The 20,633-nt window shown below is 46.1% G+C and overlaps 1 protein-coding gene and 1 long non-coding RNA gene across 24 annotated transcripts in view; one reads left to right on the top strand and one right to left on the bottom strand.

Moving 5' to 3' along the window:
• Positions 1 to 20,027, top strand: part of hace1 (HECT domain and ankyrin repeat containing E3 ubiquitin protein ligase 1) — a 46,363-nt gene extending 26,336 nt beyond the window's left edge. For 4 of the 5 annotated variants that reach the window (XM_052494601.1, XM_052494600.1, XM_052494603.1 and 1 more), the window contains exons 15-24: positions 381 to 492; positions 11,180 to 11,277; positions 11,552 to 11,639; positions 11,943 to 12,092; positions 12,905 to 13,101; positions 13,447 to 13,578; positions 17,313 to 17,411; positions 17,653 to 17,723; positions 17,819 to 17,932; positions 18,250 to 20,027. In XM_052494601.1, the coding sequence (XP_052350561.1) occupies positions 381 to 492; positions 11,180 to 11,277; positions 11,552 to 11,639; positions 11,943 to 12,092; positions 12,905 to 13,101; positions 13,447 to 13,578; positions 17,313 to 17,411; positions 17,653 to 17,723; positions 17,819 to 17,932; positions 18,250 to 18,352 (1,164 nt within the window). In that variant the 3' untranslated portion in view covers positions 18,353 to 20,027. The remainder of the gene's footprint in view (positions 1 to 380; positions 493 to 11,179; positions 11,278 to 11,551; positions 11,640 to 11,942; positions 12,093 to 12,904; positions 13,102 to 13,446; positions 13,579 to 17,312; positions 17,412 to 17,652; positions 17,724 to 17,818; positions 17,933 to 18,249) is intronic. The other variant, XR_008090539.1, reaches the window with a different exon arrangement.
• LOC127915202 (uncharacterized) lies at positions 14,121 to 17,303 on the bottom strand. 19 transcript variants are annotated; one of them, XR_008090549.1, is made up of 6 exons: positions 16,619 to 17,303; positions 16,241 to 16,460; positions 16,024 to 16,083; positions 15,689 to 15,860; positions 14,448 to 14,729; positions 14,129 to 14,225 (listed from the first exon to the last, which is right to left on the bottom strand). It is a non-coding gene; the product is annotated as an uncharacterized LOC127915202 (long non-coding RNA). The 19 variants fall into 19 exon arrangements; XR_008090554.1 differs by lacking the exon at positions 16,619 to 17,303 and having other exon boundaries at positions 16,241 to 16,292; positions 16,347 to 16,559; XR_008090545.1 differs by lacking the exon at positions 16,619 to 17,303 and having other exon boundaries at positions 14,121 to 14,219; positions 16,241 to 16,559.
• Positions 20,028 to 20,633: the final 606 nt, after the last annotated feature.

Raw genomic sequence — 20,633 nt, 5'->3', positions numbered from 1 at the left:
TCCCTCTCAGTATGCACAGGAGCCCCAGGGGGAAATCTCTCTCGCGCTCTGTCTCTCACTTTGTCTCTCCCCAGCTCATCTCTCATAGAGAACAAATACATTGAAATATTATGCAAATATAAATGCCACTCTTCCCTCTCTGCATTCTCCAGACACTGTATTTCAACACTTGAGGCTTTGGAACCATTGGTTTAGACACCGTCTCAGATTTAAGTGTATAGACAGATAATGAGTTTTGGGAAGTTCTGTGGCTGGTATTTAGTTAGGCTTTATAAGGTTTTATTATTATCCTATGAAGTCTTGTAATACATTATAACTGCATCATAATGCACTATACCTGCAGGCTGTAAGTGAAGTGTTTTTGTTTGTTCCCCTCGCAGCCCTTCAAGGAGCGCTGTGAGTGGTTCTATGAGCACCTATTAGCAGGACAGCCAGACTCGGACATGGTCCATCGACCTGTCAACGAGAACGACATCCTGCTAATCCACAGAGGTACCAAGCCCCCACTGACCCACCCATCATACAGTATAACCCATCCTTCATGTACAGCTAACCCCACTGACCATCCTTCATACAGTATAACCCATCCTTCATGTACACCTAACCTCACTGACTATCCTTCTATCCTTCATACAGTATAACCTTCCCAGCTAACTGACTGATCATCCTATACAGTATAACCATCCTTCCTGTACAGCTAACCCCACTGACCATCCTTGTACAGCTAACCCCACTGACCATCCTTCTCAGTATAACCCTTCATGTATAACCCCACTGACCATCCTTCTTCCCCACTGACCATCCTTCATGTACAGCTAACCCACTGACCATCCTTCATGTACAGCTAACCCCACTGACCATCCTTCATACAGTATAACATCCTTCATGTACAGCTAACCCCACTGACCATCCTTCATGTATGTAACCCCACTGATCATCCTTCATACAGGATAACCCCCTTCTGTACAGCTAACCCCACTGACCATCCTTCATCAGTATAACCTGTCTGTACAGCTAACCCCACTGACCATCCTTCATACAGTATAACCCTGTCCTGTACAGCTAACCCCACTGATCATCCTTCATCTAACAGCTAACCCCCTGACCATCCTTCATACAGATACCCCACCCATCCTTCATGTACAGCTACTGACCATCCTTCACTACAGCTAACCCCACTGACCATCCTTCATACAGTATAACCCCTTCCTGTACAGCTAACCCCACTGACCATCCCTTCATGTACAGCTAACCCCACTGACCATCCTTCATACATAACCCCCCTGCACTAACCCACTGACCATCCTTCATGTGTAGCTAACCCCACTGACCATCCTTCATGTAGTATAACCCCACTCCATCCTGTATAACCCCACTGACCATCCTTCATGTACAGCTAACCCCACTGACCATCCTTCATGTACAGCTAACCCCACTGACCATCCTTCATGTACATCCACACCATCCTTCAGTATAACCCATGACCATCCCTGTACAGCTAACCCCACTGACCATCCTTCATACAGCTAACCCCATAACCCATCCTTCCTGTACAGCTAACCCCACCCACTGACCATCCTTCATAACAGTAGCTAACCCATCCTTCCTGTACAGCTAACCCCACTGACCATCCTTCATGTATAGCTAACCCCACTGACCATCCTGTATAGTCATGTATAGCTAACCCCACTGACCATCCTTCATGTACAGCTAACCCCACTGACCATCCTTCATACAGTATAACATCCTTCCTGTACAGCTAACCCCACTGCCACTGACCATCCTTCATGTACAGCTTAACCCCACTGACCATCGTAACCCCATGTATAGCTAACCCACTGACCATCCTTCATGTACAGCTAACCCCACTGACCATCCTTCATACAGTATAACCTGACTTCCTGTACAGCTAACCCCACTGACCATCCTTCATACAGTATAACCCTTCCTGTACAGCTAATCCCACTGACCATCCTTCATATACAGCTAACCCCACTGACCATCCTTCATACAGTATAACCCATCCTTCCTGTACAGCTAACCCCACTGACCAACCTTCATACAGTATAACCCATCCTTCATGTACAGCTAACCCCACTGACCATCCTTCATGTACAGCTAACCCCACTGACCATCCTTCATACAGTATAACCTGTCCTGTACAGCTAACCCCACTGATCATCCTTCATACAGGATAACCCATCCTTCATGTACAGCTAACCCCACTGACCATCCTTCATGTACAGCTAACCCCACTGACCATCCTTCATACAGTATAACCTGTCCTGTACAGCTAACCCCACTGACCATCCTTCATACAGTATAACCTGTCCTTCATGTACAGCTAACCCCACTGACCATCCTTCATGTACAGCTAACCCCACTGACCATCCTTCATACAGTATAACCCATCCTTCCTGTACAGCTAACCCCACTGACCATCCTTCATGTATAGCTAACCCCACTGACCATCCTTCATGTACAGCTAACCCCACTGACCATCCTTCATGTATAGCTAACCCCACTGACCATCCTTCATGTATAGCTAACCCCACTGACCATCCTTCATGTATAGCTAACCCCACTGACCATCCGTTATGTATAGCTAACCCCACTGACCATCCTTCATGTACAGCTAACCCCACTGACCATCCATCATACAGTATAACCCTTCCTGTACAGCTAACCCCACTGACCATCCTTCATGTATAGCTAACCCCACTGACCATCCGTCATGTATAGCTAACCCCACTGACCATCCTTCATGTACAGCTAACCCCACTGACCATCCTTCATACAGTATAACCCATCCTTCCTGTACAGCTAACCCCACTGACCTGTACAGCTAACCCCACCCATCCTTCATACAGTATAACCCATCCTTCCTGTACAGCTAACCCCACTGACCATCCTTCATACAGTATAACCCATCCTTCCTGTACAGCTAACCCCCCACTGACCATCCATCCTTCATCCTAACCCCACACTGACCATCCTTCATGTATAGCTAACCCCACTGACCATCCGTCATGTATAGCTAACCCCACTGACCATCCTTCATGTACAGCTAACCCCACTGACCATCCTTCATACAGTATAACCCTTCCTGTACAGCTAACCCCACTGACCATCCTTCATGTACAGCTAACCCCACTGACCATCCTTCATGTATAGCTAACCCCACTGACCATCCTTCATGTATAGCTAACCCCACTGACCATCCTTCATAACCCCACTGACCATCCAGTATAACCCCATGACCATCCTTCCTGTACAGCTAACCCCACTGACCATCCTTCATACAGTATAACCCATCCTTCATGTATAGCTAACCCCACTGACCATCCTTCATGTATAGCTAACCCCACTGACCATCCTTCATGTACAGCTAACCCCACTGACCATCCTTCATACAGTATAACCCATCCTTCCTGTACAGCTAACCCCACTGACCATCCTTCATACAGGATAACCCATCCTTCCTGTACAGCTAACCCCACTGACCATCCTTCATACAGTATAACCCATCCTTCCTGTACAGCTAACCCCACTGACCATCCTTCATACAGTATAACCCATCCTTCCTGTACAGCTAACCCCACTGACCATCCTTCATGTATAGCTAACCCCACTGACCATCCTTCATGTATAGCTAACCCCACTGACCATCCTTCATGTACAGTACTGAATCCTTCATGTACAGCTAATCCCACTGACCATCCTTCATGTACAGCTAACCCCACTGACCATCCTTCATGTACAGCTAACCCCACTGACCATCCTTCATACAGTATAACCCATCCTTCCTGTACAGCTAACCCCACTGACCATCCTTCATGTACAGCTACCCCCACTGACCATCCTTCATGTATAGCTAACCCCACTGACCATCCTTCCTGTACAGCTAACCCCACTGACCATCTTTCATGTACAGCTAACCCACTGACCATCCTTCATACAGTATAAACCATCCTTCATGTACAGTTAACCCCACTGACCATCCTTCATACAGTATAACCTCCTTCCTGTACAGCTAACCCCACTGACCATCTTTCATACAGTATAACCTTCCTGTACAGCTAACCCCACTGACCATCCTTCATACAGTATAACCTGTCCTGTACAGCTAACCCCACTGATCATCCTTCATACAGGATAACCCATCCTTCATGTACAGCTAACCCCACTGACCATCCTTCATGTACAGCTAACCCCACTGACCATCCTTCATGTACAGCTAACCCCACTGACCATCCTTCATGTACAGCTAACCCCACTGACCATCCTTCATGTACAGCTAACCCCACTGACCATCCTTCATGCACAGCTAACCCCACTGATCATCCTTCATACAGGATAACCCATCCTTCATGTACAGCTAACCCCACTGACCATCCTTCATGTACAGCTAACCCCACTGACCATCCTTCATGTACAGCTAACCCCACTGACCATCCTTCATGTACAGCTAACCCCACTGACCATCCTTCATGTACAGCTAACCCCACTGACCATCCTTCATGTACAGCTAACCCCACTGACCATCCTTCATGTATAGCTAACCCCACTGACCATCCTTCATGTACAGCTAACCCCACTGACCATCCTTCATACAGTATAATCCTTCCTGTACAGCTAACCCCACTGACCATCCTTCATACAGGATAACCATCCTTCATGTACAGCTAACCCCACTGACCATCCTTCCAGTATAACCATCCTTCCTGTACAGCTAACCCCACTGACCATCCTTCATACAGTATAACCATCCTTCCTGTACAGCTAACCCCACTGACCATCCTTCATGTACAGTATAACCCCACTGACCATCCTTCATGTACAGCTAACCCCACTGACCATCCTTCATGTACAGCTAACCCCACTGACCATCCTTCATGTATACTGACCATCCTTCATGTAAGCCCCACTGACCATCCTTCATGTATAGCTAACCCCACTGACCATCCTTCATGTACAGCTAACCCCACTGACCATCCTTCATGTATAGCTAACCCCACTGACCATCCTTCATGTATAGCTAACCCCACTGACCATCCTTCATGTATAGCTAACCCCACTGACCATCCTTCATGTATAGCTAACCCCACTGACCATCCTTCATGTACAGCTAACCCCACTGACCATCCATCATACAGTATAACCCTTCCTGTACAGCTAACCCCACTGACCATCCTTCATGTATAGCTAACCCCACTGACCATCCGTTATGTATAGCTAACCCCACTGACCATCCTTCATGTACAGCTAACCCCACTGACCATCCTTCATACAGTATAACCCATCCTTCCTGTACAGCTAACCCCACTGACCATCCTCCATACAGTATAACCCATCCTTCCTGTACAGCTAACCCCACTGGCCATCCTTCATACAGTATAACCCATCCTTCCTGTACAGCTAACCCCACTGACCATCCTTCATGTATAGCTAACCCCACAGACCATCCTTCATGTACAGCTAACCCCACTGACCATCCGTCATGTATAGCTAACCCCACTGACCATCCTTCATGTACAGCTAACCCCACTGACCATCCTTCATACAGTATAACCCTTCCTGTACAGCTAACCCCACTGACCATCCTTCATGTATAGCCAACCCCACTGACCATCCGTATGTAGCTAACCCACTGACCATCCTTGACAGCTAACCCCACTGACCATCCTTCATGTACAGCTAACCCCACTGACCATCCTTCATGTACAGCTAACCCCACTGACCATCCTTCATACAGGATAACCCATCCTTCCTGTACAGCTAACCCCACTGGCCATCCTTCATACAGTATAACCCACCCTTCCTGTACAGCTAATCCCACTGACCATCCTTCATGTATAGCTAACCCCACTGACCATCCTTCATATACAGCTAACCCCACTGACCATCCTTCATACAGTATAGCCCATCCTTCCTGTACAGCTAACCCCACTGACCATCCTTCATACAGGATAACCCATCCTTCCTGTACAGCTAACCCCACTGGCCATCCTTCATACAGTATAACCCATCCTTCCTGTACAGCTAACCTCACTGACCATCCTTAATACAGTATAACCCATCCTTCCTGTACAGCTAACCCCACTGACCATCCTTCAGGTATAGCTAACCCCACAGACCATCCTTCATGTACAGCTAACCCAACTGACCATCCTTCATACAGTATAACCCTTCATGTACAGCTAATCCCACTGACCATCCTTCATGTACAGCTAACCCCACTGACCATCCTTCATATACAGCTAACCCCACTGACCATCCTTCATACAGTATAACCCATCCTTCCTGTACAGCTAACCCCACTGACCATCCTTCATGTACAGCTAATCCCACTGACCATCCTTCATATATAGCTAACCCAACTGACCATCCTTCCTGTACAGCTAACCCCACTGACCATCTTTCATGTACAGCTAACCTCACTGATCATCCTTCATACAGTATAAACCATCCTTCATGTACAGTTAACCCCACTGACCATCCTTCATACAGTATAACCTGTCCTGTACAGCTAACCCCACTTACCGTCTTTCATACAGTATAACCTGTCCTGTACAGCTAACCCCACTGACCATCCTTCATACAGTATAACCTGTCCTGTACAGCTAACCCCACTGATCATCCTTCATACAGTATAACCCATCGTTCCTGTACAGCTAACCTCACTGACCATCCTTCATGTATAGCTAACCCCACTGACCATCCTTCATGTACAGCTAACCCCACTGACCATCCTTCATGTACAGCTAACCCCACTGACCATCCTTCATGTACAGCTAACCCCACTGACCATCCTTCATGCACAGCTAACCCCACTGATCATCCTTCATACAGTATAAACCATCCTTCATGTACAGCTAACCCCACTGACCATCCTTCATGTACAGCTAACCCCACTGACCATCCTTCATGTACAGCTAACCCCACTGACCATCCTTCATACAGTATAACCCTTCCTGTACATCTAACCCCACTGACCACCCTTCATGTACAGCTAACACCACTGACCATCCTTCATGTACAGCTAACCCCACTGACCATCCTTCATGTACAGCTAACCCCACTGACCATCCTTCATGTACAGCTAACCCCACTGACCATCCTTCATGTACAGCTAACCCCACTGACCATCCTTAATACAGTATAACCTGTCCTGTACAGCTAACCCCACTGACCATCCTTCATGCAGGATAACCCATCCTTCATGTACAGCTAACCCCACTGACCATCCTTCATACAGTATAACCTGTCCTGTACAGCTAACCCCACTGACCATCCTTCATACAGTATAACCCATCCTTCATGTACAGCTAACCCCACTGACCATCCTTCATGTATAGCTAACTCCACTGACCATCCTTCATGTACAGCTAACCCCACTGATCATCCTTCATGTACAGCTAACCCCACTGATCATCCTTCATGTATAGCTAACCCCACTGACCATCCTTCATGTATAGCTAACCCCACTGACCATCCTTCATGTACAGCTAACCCCACTGATCATCCTTCATGTATAGCTAACCCCACTGACCATCCTTCATGTACAGCTAACCCCACTGATCATCCTTCATGTACAGCTAACCCCACTGACCATCCTTCATACAGTATAACCCTTCCTGTACAGCTAACCCCACTGACCATCCTTCATACAGTATAACCCTTCCTGTACAGCTAACCCCACTGACCATCCTTCATACAGTATAACCTGTCCTGTACAGCTAACCCCACTGACCATCCTTCATGTACAGCTAACCCCACTGACCATCCTTCATACAGTATAACCTGTCCTGTACAGCGAACCCCACTGACCATCCTTCATACAGTATAACCTGTCCTGTACAGCTAACCCCACTGACCATCCTTCATACAGTATAACCTGTCCTGTACAGCTAACCCCACTGACCATCCTTCATACAGTATAACCTGTCCTGTACAGCTAACCTCACTGACCATCCTTCATACAGTATAACCCTTCCTGTACAGCTAACCCCACTGACCATCCTTCATACAGTATAACCCTTCCTGTACAGCTAACCCCACTGACCATTCTTCATGTACAGCTAACCCCACTGACCATCCTTCATACAGTATAACCCTTCCTGTACAGCTAACCCCACTGACCATCCTTCATGTACAGCTAACCCCACTGACCATCCTTCATACAGTATAACCCTTCCTGTACAGCTAACCCCACTGACCATCCTTCATACAGTATAACCCTTCCTGTACAGCTAACCCCACTGACCATCCTTCATGTAGAGCTAACCCCACTGACCATCCTTCATATACAGCTAACCCCACTGACCATCCTTCATACAGTATAACCCCCTGACCATGTACAGCTAACCCCACTGACCATCCTTCATACAGTATAACAGCTAACCCCACTGACCATCCTTCATACAGTATAACCATCCTTCATGTACAGCTAACCCCACTGACCATCCTTCATACAGTATAACCCCCTTCATGTACAGCTAACCCCACTGACCATCCTTCATACAGTATAACCCTTCCTGTACAGCTAACCCCACTGACCATCCTTCCAGTATAACCCTTCCTCATACAGCTAACCCCACTGACCATCCTTCATGTACAGCTAACCCCACTGACCATCCTTCATACAGTATAACCCTTCCTGTACAGCTAACCCCACTGACCATCCTTCCATCCATCCTTCATGTACAGCTAACCCCACTGACCATCCTTCATGTACAGCTAACCCCACTGACCATCCTTCATGTACAGCTAACCCCACTGACCATCCTTCATGTACAGCTAACCCCACTGACCATCCTTCATGTACAGTATGACCATCCTTCCAGTATAACCCTTCCTGTACAGCTAACCCCACTGACCATCCTTCATGTATAGCTAACCCCACTGACCATCCGTTATGTACAGGTAACCCCACTGACCATCCTTCATGTATAGCTAACCCCACTGACCATCCTTCATGTACAGCTAACCCCACTGACCATCCTTCATACAGTATAACCTGTCCTGTACAGCTAACCTCACTGACCATCCTTCATACAGTATAACCCTTCCTGTACAGCTAACCCCACTGATCATCCTTCATGTACAGCTAACCCCACTGACCATCCTTCATACAGTATAACCCTTCCTGTACAGCTAACCCCACTGACCATCCTTCATACAGTATAACCCTTCCTGTACAGCTAACCCCACTGACCATCCTTCATGTACAGCTAACCCCACTGACCATCCTTCATACAGTATAACCCTTCCTGTACAGCTAACCCCACTGACCATCCTTCATGTACAGCTAACCCCACTGACCATCCTTCATACAGTATAACCCTTCCTGTACAGCTAACCCCACTGACCATCCTTCATACAGTATAACCCTTCCTGTACAGCTAACCCCACTGACCATCCTTCATGTAGAGCTAACCCCACTGACCATCCTTCATGTACAGCTAACCCCACTGACCATCCTTCATACAGTATAACCCTTCCTGTACAGCTAACCCCACTGACCATCCTTCATACAGTATAACCCTTCCTGTACAGCTAACCCCACTGACCATCCTTCATGTACAGCTAACCCCACTGACCATCCTTCATACAGTATAACCTGTCCTGTACAGCTAACCTCACTGACCATCCTTCATACAGTATAACCCTTCCTGTACAGCTAACCCCACTGATCATCCTTCATGTACAGCTAACCCCACTGACCATCCTTCATACAGTATAACCCTTCCTGTACAGCTAACCCCACTGACCATCCTTCATACAGTATAACCCTTCCTGTACAGCTAACCCCACTGACCATCCTTCATGTACAGCTAACCCCACTGACCATCCTTCATACAGTATAACCCTTCCTGTACAGCTAACCCCACTGACCATCCTTCATGTACAGCTAACCCCACTGACCATCCTTCATACAGTATAACCCTTCCTGTACAGCTAACCCCACTGACCATCCTTCATACAGTATAACCCTTCCTGTACAGCTAACCCCACTGACCATCCTTCATGTAGAGCTAACCCCACTGACCATCCTTCATATACAGCTAACCCCACTGACCATCCTTCATACAGTATAACCTGTCATGTACAGCTAACCCCACTGACCATCCTTCATATACAGCTAACCCCACTGACCATCCTTCATACAGTATAACCTGTCATGTACAGCTAACCCCACTGACCATCCTTCATACAGTATAACCTGTCATGTACAGCTAACCCCACTGACCATCCTTCATACAGTATAACCTGTCATGTACAGCTAACCCCACTGACCATCCTTCATATACAGCTAACCCCACTGACCATCCTTCATACAGTATAACCTGTCATGTACAGCTAACCCCACTGACCATCCTTCATACAGTATAACCCTTCCTGTACAGCTAACCCCACTGACCATCCTTCATCCTTCATGTACAGCTAACCCCACTGACCATCCTTCATACAGTATAACCCTTCCTGTACAGCTAACCCCACTGACCATCCTTCATGTACAGCTAACCCCACTGACCATCCTTCATACAGTATAACCCTTCCTGTACAGCTAACCCCACTGACCATCCTTCATGTATAGCTAACCCCACTGACCATCCTTCATGTACAGCTAACCCCACTGACCATCCTTCATGTATAGCTAACCCCACTGACCATCCTTCATGTACAGCTAACCCCACTGACCATCCTTCATACAGTATAACCCTTCCTGTACAGCTAACCCCACTGACCATCCTTCATGTATAGCTAACCCCACTGACCATCCGTTATGTACAGGTAACCCCACTGACCATCCTTCATGTATAGCTAACCCCACTGACCATCCTTCATGTACAGCTAACCCCACTGACCATCCTTCATACAGTATAACCCTTCCTGTACAGCTAACCCCACTGACCATCCTTCATACAGTATAACCCTTCCTGTACAGCTAACCCCACTGACCATCCTTCATGTACAGCTAACCCCACTGACCATCCTTCATACAGTATAACCCTTCCTGTACAGCTAACCCCACTGACCATCCTTCATACAGTATAACCCTTCCTGTATAGCTAATCCCACTGACCATCCTTCATCCCCAAATGTCTTAAACTCCACCCAGTAATGTGTTAGTGTGTCTCTCTTTCTCAATATGTTTCTTTCTCTTTTCTGTCAGAGTCCATATTTAGCAGTAGCTGTGCGATGGTCTCCAAATCGACCAATGAAAAGCTCAAACAGGGCATTGCCGTACGATTCCATGGAGAGGAAGGAATGGTGGGTATTATCAGTGTCTGTGACCTAGGTTCAAATAGTATTTATTTTCTTTTAAAATACTTTAGTTTAGGAACTCTTGATTGAACTTGCCTAGGGCAATGGAAACAATGGAATAGTTCCCAAAATGGAAAGGGAATATGTCACAATCTCAAATGGACCCACACTTAGTCCTAGCAACACTTTATTAGTGTACTATACAGGACATAGGGTCCCATTTTAGTACATGTTCATTTAGCAGTGGACCTTTAGTTGACCTGTGACCTTTGTGTTCCAGGGCCAGGGCGTGGTGAGGGAGTGGTTTGACGTCCTGTCCAATGAGATCATCAATGCAGACTACGGCCTCTTCACCCAGTCAGCGGACGGTGAGACACCTTTCGATTGGCTGATGAGATGTTGTTTGTGTAAACTGTTTTTTAAAAACTGTAATTGAGGGTGTATTTTCTTCCCTCACTGTTTAAAAAAAATGTTGTTACCTTGCATCATGATCCAAATACTTTGTTGGTTAATTATACGTCTGTATGCCGAGCCTAGCTGTGTATTGTGACTGTGAAATGTTTTCCTTTCTCGCATCAGAATACAAGTACTTATTCAAGATGGGTAGGTAAGAAGATCAAAGCTTGACTGGTATTTATTTGTGTGTGTGTGTCTCTCTCTCTCTCTCACAGGCACCACGTTCCAGCCCAACAGTAACTCGTCAGTGAACCCTGATCATCTGAACTACTTCCGGTTTGCGGGTCAGATCCTGGGGTTGGCTCTTTACCACCGTCAGCTGGTGAACATCTACTTCACCCGCTCCTTCTACAAACACATATTGGGTAACACACACACACCTCACACCCACGTTCTACAGTGGGTTGTTAACATGATGTAATGTGTGTTCAGGAATCCCAGTGAACTACCAGGGTGTATCCTCTGCTTGAGCAGGTTGTTACATTTGTAACTGGGTTATAATAGAGTTGTTAGTGTTTTTACGGGGATATTACAGTGATGCTACAGAGTTGTAACAGTATGGGTGCTGTCTGTGTGTCCTGGCATCCCAGGGAACTACCAGGGTGTATCCTCTGCTTGAGCAGGTTGTTACATGTGTAGCTGGGTTATAATAGAGTTGTTAGTGTTTTTACGGGGATATTACAGTGACGCTACAGGGTTGTAACAGTATGGGTGCTGTCTGTGTGTCCTGGCATCCCAGTGAACTACCAGGGTGTATCCTCTGCTTGAGCAGGTTGTTACATGTGTAACTGGGTTATAATAGAGTTGTTAGTGTTTTTACGGGGATATTACAGTGATGCTACAGGGTTGTAACAGTATGGGTGCTGTCTGTGTGTCCTGGCATCCCAGTGAACTACCAGGGTGTATCCACTGCTTGAGCAGGTTGTTACATGTGTAACTGGGTTATAATAGAGTTGTTACTGTTTTTACGGGGATATTACAGTGATGCTACAGGGTTGTAACAGTATGGGTGCTGTCTGTGTGTCCTGGCATCCCAGTGAACTACCAGGGTGTATCCTCTGCTTGAGCAGGTTGTTACATGTGTAACTGGGTTATAATAGAGTTGTTACTGTTTTTACGGGGATATTACAGTGATGCTACAGGGTTGTAACAGTATGGGTGCTGTCTGTGTGTCCAGGCATCCCAGTGAACTACCAGGACGTCTCGTCCATCGATCCAGAGTATGCCAAGAATCTGCAGTGGATCCTGGACAACGACATCAGCGACCTGGGACTGGAGCTCACCTTCTCTGTGGAAACAGATGTGTTCGGCGCCATGGAGGAGGTGCCACTCAAACCTGGTGGGACTAGCATCATTGTCACCCAGGACAACAAGGTGAGCCAGCCTATCACAGAAGGAGGATCTGAAACTCCTAACCCCTAGCATTTTGTTGTTGCTCTCAACATCAACTAGGTGAGAATAGCAGATGATTGACAGGTCAAGCAGAAGGAAGTTGTGATGTAGACTGCGCCCCCTGTATTCTCTATCACTTATGATCTTATATGATTACTATGTCATGTGTATATGATGTGTGTACAGCTGGCCTGTAGGTGGTAATGTTCTGTAAGGAAGAAGCCAGTGAAACGAGACGGCGTTAGAGGGCTGCCCAAAGATCAACCAGACTCTACATAGTGAATGTTCCCTATATATAAACCTCTCTCTTCTCTCTCTCTCACTCAGGCAGAGTATGTCCAGTTGGTAACAGAGTTGAGGATGACTCGAGCCATCCAACCCCAGATAAATGCTTTCCTCCACGGGTTCCACACCTTCATTCCCCCCTCCCTCATCCAGCTCTTTGATGAATATGAATTGGTTAGTGTCCTTACTTTTTCTCCCTTCGACTTTACCTCTCCTCTCTCTCTTTTTCTCTCTATTCCTCTCTACTGTCATCAACTCCCTTCTCCTTCACCTCTCTCTCTTTTCCTCTACTGTCCTCAACTCCCTTCTCCTTCACCTCTCCTCTCTCTCCTCTCTCTTTTCCTCTCTACTGTCCTCTCTACTGTCATCAACTCCCTTCTCCTTCACCTGTCCTCTCTCTCCTCTCTCTTTTCCTCTCTACTGTCCTCAACTCCCTTCACCTGTCCTCTCTCTCCTCTCTCTTTTCCTCTCTACTGTCCTCAACTCCCTTCTCCTTCCTATTTTCCTCTCTACTGTCCTCAACTCCTTCACCTCTCCTCTCTTTTCCTATTTTCCTCTCTACTGTCATCAACTCCCTTCACCTCTCTCTCTTTTCCTCTCTTTTCCTATTTTCCTATTTTCTCTACTGTCATCAACTCCCTTCACCTCTCCTCTCTCTTTTCCTATTTTCCTCTCTACTGTCATCAACTCCCTTCATTTTCCTCTCTCTGTCTCTCCTCTCTTTTCCTATTTTCCTCTCTACTGTCATCAACTCCCTTCACCTCTCCTCTCTCTCTTTTCCTATTTTCCTCTCTACTGTCATCAACTCCCTTCACCTTCACCTCTCTCTTTTCTCCTTCATCAAGTCCCTTCCTCTCTCTCTCTTCCTATTTTCCTCTCTACTGTCATCAACTCCCTTCACCTTCTCTCCTCTCTCTCTTTTCCTATTTTCCTCTCTACTGTCATCAAACTCCCTTTTCTATTTTCCCTCTACTGTCCTCAACTCCCTTCACCTTCACCTCTCTCTCTCTCTTTTCCTCTCTACTGTCCTCAACTCCCTTCACCTCTCCTCTCTCTCTTTTCCTATTTTCCTCTCTACTGTCATCAACTCCCTTCACCTTCACCTCTCCTCTCTCTCTTTTCCTATTTTCCTCTCTACTGTCATCAACTCCCTTCACCTTCACCTCTCCTCTCTCTCTTTTCCTATTTTCCTCTCTACTGTCATCAACTCCCTTCACCTCTCCTCTCTCTCTTTTCCTATTTTCCTCTCTACTGTCATCAACTCCCTTCACCTCTCCTCTCTCTCTTTTCCTATTTTCCTCTCTACTGTCATCAACTCCCTTCACCTCTCCTCTCTCTCTTTTCCTATTTTCCTCTCTACTGTCCTCAACTCCCTTCTTTCCTATTTTCCTCTCCTCATCAACTCCTCACCTTCTCTCTCTCTTTTCCTATTTTCCTCTCTACTGTCATCAACTGTCCTCAACTCTCCTCCCTTCACCTCTCCTCTCTCTCTTTTCCTTCTACTGTCATCAACTCCCTTCACCTCTCCTCTCTCTCTTTTCCTATTTTCCTACTGTCATCAACTCCCTCACTGTCCTCAACTCTTTTCCTATTTTTCTCTACTGTCATCAACTCCCTTCTCTCCTCTTCTCTTTCCTATTTTCCTCTCTACTGTCATCAACTCCCTTCACCTCTCCTCTCTCTCTTTTCCTATTTTCCTCTCTACTATCATCAACTCCCTTCACTTCTCTCCTCTCTCTCTTTTCCTATTTTCTCTCTACTATCACCTCTCCTCTCTCTCTCTCTTTCAACTCAACCCTTCACCTTCACCTCTCCTCTCTCTTTTTCCTATTTCAACTCCTTCACCTCTACTATCATCAACTCCCTGTTCAACTCCCTTCACTCTTTTCCTATTTTCCTCTCTACTATCATCAACTCCCCTTCACCTCTCTCTCTCTTTTCCTATTTTTCCTCTACTATCTCAACTCCTTCATCAACTCCTCCCTCTTTTCACCTTCACTCCCCTTCACCTCCTCTCTCTCTCTTTCCTATTTTCCTCTCTACTGTCATCAACTCCCTTCACCTTCACCTCTCTCTTTTCCTATTTTCCTCTCTACTGTCATCAACTCCTTCCTTCACCTCTCCTCTTTCCTCTCTACTGTCATCAAACTCCTCTTTTCCTATTTTCCTCTCCTTCAACTCCCTTCACCTCTCTCTCTCTCTTTTCCTATTTTCCTCTCTACTGTCATCAACTCCCTTCACTCCTTTTCCTATTTTCCTCTCTACTGTCATCAACTCCCTTCACCTCTCCTCTCTCTCTTTTCCTATTTTCCTCTCTACTGTCATCAACTCCCTTCACCTTCACCTCTCCTCTCTCTCTTTTCCTATTTTCCTCTCTACTGTCATCAACTCCCTTCACCTTCACCTCCTCTCTCTCTTTTCCTATTTTCCTCTCTACTGTCATCAACTCCCTTCACCTCTCCTCTCTCTCTTTTCCTATTTTCCTCTCTACTGTCATCAACTCCCTCTCTCTCTCTCTTTCACCTCTACTGTCATCAACTCCCTTCTCTCTCTCTCTTTTCCTATTTTCCTCTCTACTGTCATCAACTCCTTTTCACTACTGTCATCAACTCCCTTCACCTCTCCTCTCTCTTTTCCTATTTTCCTCTCTACTGTCATCAACTCCCTTCACCTTCTCCTCTTTTCCTCCTCTCTCTGTTTCCTATTTTCCCTCTACTGTCAACTCACCTCCCTCTCTCTCTTTTCCTATTTTCCTCTCTACTGTCATCAACTCCTATTTTCCTCTCTACTGTCATCATCAACTCCCTTCACCTCTACTGTCATCAACTCCCTTCACCTCCTCTCTCTCTTTTCCTATTTTCCTCTCTACTGTCATCAACTCCCTTCACCTCTCCTCTCTCTCTTTTCCTATTTTCCTCTCTACTATCATCAACTCCCTTCACCTCTCCTCTCTCTCTTTTCCTATTTTCCTCTCTACTGTCATCAACTCCCTTCACCTTCACCTCTCCTCTCTCTCTTTTCCTATTTTCCTCTCTACTGTCATCAACTCCCTTCACCTCTCCTCTCTCTTTTCCTATTTTCCTCTCTACTGTCCTCAACTCCCTTCACCTCTCCTCTCTCTCTTTTCCTATTTTCCTCTTTACTGTCATCAACTCCCTTCACCTCTCCTCTCTCTTTTCCTATTTTCCTCTCTACTATCATCAACTCCCTTCACCTTCACCTCTCCTCTCTCTCTTTTCCTCTCTACTGTCCTCAACTCCCTTCTCCTTCACCTCTCCTCTCTCTCTTTTCCTCTCTTTTCCTCTCTACTGTCCTCAACTCCCTTCTCCTCACCTCTCTTTCTCTGTTCTCAACACCTCTTGCCCATTATATTTTATTCTCCCCCTCATCTCTCGCCTGCTCGCCTAGCGGGATCTGATGTCTGATGCAGGGATTGATTGACCTTGTCTGGCTCGGTGTGTGTCAATGGGATGTTGGGGTCACCTTGAGGCCTCTCACCGTCGCCCGGCTCAGATCAGATTTGTTTCTGTGTGTGTCAGCAAAATCCATGTCCTCACTAGTCCCTGGATCGATAGGGTACCGTGGCGATTATCTGGCCCGCCGTGTGTTATTGGACATGTGTGTGCAGGTACAAGCCTCGGTCACACAGTCACAGCTCGCCTGCTGACAACAATAAGGATCTGTGGGGAGGAGAGTTTCGCTCTGTTTACCACTGGACCACCTGTGTTCAGTTGCTTTAGAAAAACACCCTTGTGTCTTTGACAACATGATTTTGAACAGAAGAAGCATTAAGTTATGTTTTATAAGTCTGTTGTGTATGATCCATGTGTCCTGACTACTACTCCATTTAACCTCTCTGTGTGTGCGTGTCTGTATGTCTGTCTGTCTCTGTGGGTGTGTTTGTGTAGGAGCTGTTGCTGTCTGGGATGCCAGAGATCGATGTGCAGGACTGGCACAGGAACACAGAATACACCAGTGGCTATGACCTGGAGGAACCTGTCATCCAGGTGAGTTAGCTCTCACCAGGCAGGACTCTTTTTAATGTAACACCACCTCATCAGAGCGGAGGAACCTTTTTACTGGAACACCTCCAAATCAGAGAGATGTACCACAGGCTTGGCTGATCCTACAGAGATCTTAACACCTCCTCCCAGGCTGGCTTAGTGGTTTAAAGTTGATTCTCTTGTCAGATTATCTTATCTCACAGTGGTTTTCATTTGGTTTAATGTGGATTCTCTTGTCTTGCAGTGGTTCTGGAAGGTGGTAGAAAGCCTTACCCAAGAGGAGAGGGTCCTACTGTTGCAGTTTGTCACTGGCAGGTGAATTTCTAATAGTGTGTGTGGCAGGTGAGTTTCTCACAGTAATTCCCTCATAAGAACTGTCCTGTCTAATTCCTCTCTCATGTCCCTGTCAGTTCCAGGGTACCCCATGGTGGCTTTGCCTTTCTGATGGGAGGTAGTGGTTTACAGAAGTTCACTATTGCCTCTGTACCATACACATCAAACCTACTGCCTACCTCCAGCACCTGGTAAGGACCACACACACATGTCATTCACACATGAGAGAGAGCAGCATGCTGACAGAAAAAGCACTAGAGGGCAGTATGGTTCCTCTGACTCCTTTGCCTCTGGAGTCGTGTGTGTGAGGGAAAAACAGGGAGGGGTTTCTGCATGTTGGATAGAAAGGACAGGTACTGTAGTTCTCATCGCTCTAGGTCTATACTTTGGCAGGTAGAAATCACCACTGTACTGTATACTACAGCAGCTGGATATGAGACATAATGACATGCCATCAATCTGCAGTGAACCACAAGAAACTACATTGACCATGATGTTCCTCCCACAGCATCAACATGATGAAACTCCCAGAATACCCCAGCCAGGAGGTCCTGCGGGACAGGCTGCTGGTCGCACTGCATTGTGGGAGTTATGGGTACACCATGGCGTGACGCTGGCTGCAGCTGCGTCTCAGCGGGACTCCTCTGGTCCATGCACACAAGAGTGTGTGTGCGTGTGTGTGTGTGTGTGCGCATTGGCATGGACACATCAGTGCAAGGAATCCATCCAACACTTCCTAATCCAAACATATTTCACCTATCTATGTGGCATATTTCACCTATCTATGTGGCAGTTTGTTTCAGCTGGGTATATTTTATTCTACAGCCAGAGCTAGCTATGATTTGTATAAGATAAACAAGCTCCCTGTCATTTCAACCTAATTGAAGGCAAAGGAAATGTGATACCCCTGATTTCACTCTGAACTGCCAAAAACATGTTACCATGGTCACAACAACAACTTATCCACTAGACTGGCTGCACAGCATCCCTCCCACGGCGTGAAGCCAGTCAGCTGCCTTCCTTTTAGTCTCTCTCCTTTGACATTCTTCTCCTCTAACATGGTAATATGGAATGATCTGATTGTTGTGTATTTCAAATTGAAGGGGGAGTCTATAATGATATTACTGTAAGAGGCTGTGGCCAGGTGGTTTTACATGTGTTTACCAGGGAGGTAGTCGTAAAAAGGTGGCAAAGATTCTAGCCTGCAAGTAACATAAACACTAATGCAAAAATGGCTAATTTGTCCTAGGAATAGGTACATAAATGATTCCCAAAATGAATAGAAGCGTTAACGGTGCTTACTGGCGTTTACCCCCCGCTACAGTACATCCCTGATCTTCACAGCTGCCTAACCACAACTCCCTCACCCTATAAGGTGCATGTCTCATGGCTCTACTTTGTGAGGTTCTTCAGTTTAGTGTCATTCTGTTGTGTTATTCTGTCATCTGCAGCTGTAGCTCTGTGTCCTTGTAGTGATCATCAGGGCCCAGTGTTTCAAAAGTTATTTATCCGGATTTCGCCTATTGGATAGGATTAAATGCATAGAAATAGAACGAATAGAACAGACAAATCATCGACTTCTAGTCATTCTATTTCTATGTATTTAATCCTATCAGGTTAGACAACTTTTGGAAAACTGGGCCCAGTAGTCAGTCATCCCTTTCTATTGTATCTGACTGGCAGGACTCTCTGGGTGCATCCCAAATGGATCCGTAGTTCCTGTATAGTGCACTACTTTTGACCAGAGCCCTATTGGCCCTGATCAAAAGTAGCGCAGTATGAAGGGAATAGGGTACCATTTGGGATGCAGCCTCTGCTTACCATGTTGTATTTCTCTCAGCTCATTCGAATTGAAGGTTAGAGGAGCACTACAGTATATAGAGCTAAGTGAAAGGTTTGGTCAGCAGTGCCAAAAAGGAGAGCCAGTTTGATTTTGATTGCTTTTTTGTTTTTATCCTACCTGAACATTATGGTGGAACATGTTCTAAAAAGGGATAAGAATCATATCATGACTTGACATATCATGACTTGACATATCATGAATGTAGCTAAGAAATGTTTTATTCTTGATCCTTGATTTAAATGACTCTACTTCTTTACAATGATGTGGGAATGTAAATACTTATATTTCATATTATTTATCACTATTGTTTTAAATGTATGACTTGTTTTGCAATTGTAATCAGATGTTGTATTGTATACAGAGCCTTTATAGATATTTCTGCAAATTACTCAAAAACAAAGTATGTATTTTACCATAAACATAATACATTGTTTAAACTTTGAGATTGTATCCCCCCCATACATAAACTATTAGTGAGTGATTGTGGGAGAGCATTGAGCAATTCCCAAGCTTGTGTGAGTGAGGGCATGCTGGTAAAGTGCATAGTGGGTGGAGTTGTGTGTGTGTCTGGACGTATGTTCCCTCAGCATGTGCTGTGTTTGGTCACAGGCTGAGATCAGCAGGGCTACCTGTGCTAAACGGTTTCCTCAGCACTCTCCCTCAAACACAACCTCTGTTCCATCTCTCTCAGACAGACACACTGTGACCAAAGCCACATTCTAAACACACATCTTATGTTCTCCATAGCAACGCAGCATCCTCCATACAATCTGCCCTTCCAAGCTCTACCTTAAACACAGCCTGGCTTGTTCACCATGGCAACGCCAATGTCTGGTTGAGTACACACACACAGGCAACGCAGCATGGACAGGCCCAGGGCTGGCTGAGATGTGGACCCGGCATATGTCCCCTTGACAACCCAGAGAGAGAGAGTGAGCAGGCAGAATGTAAAAGTGGTTGAATATGTGGGTAGAGAAAGAGTGTCCATCACATTCTACCACATATCTTCGCCACACTAACATGCACTCTCATTCATTTAATTGAATTAG

Source organism: Oncorhynchus keta, chromosome 34 (assembly GCF_023373465.1).
Source record: "Oncorhynchus keta strain PuntledgeMale-10-30-2019 chromosome 34, Oket_V2, whole genome shotgun sequence".
NCBI lineage: Eukaryota > Metazoa > Chordata > Actinopteri > Salmoniformes > Salmonidae > Oncorhynchus > Oncorhynchus keta.
Note: the sequence above shows the minus strand (reverse complement) of the source record. Positions and strands in the feature narration are given on the sequence as shown.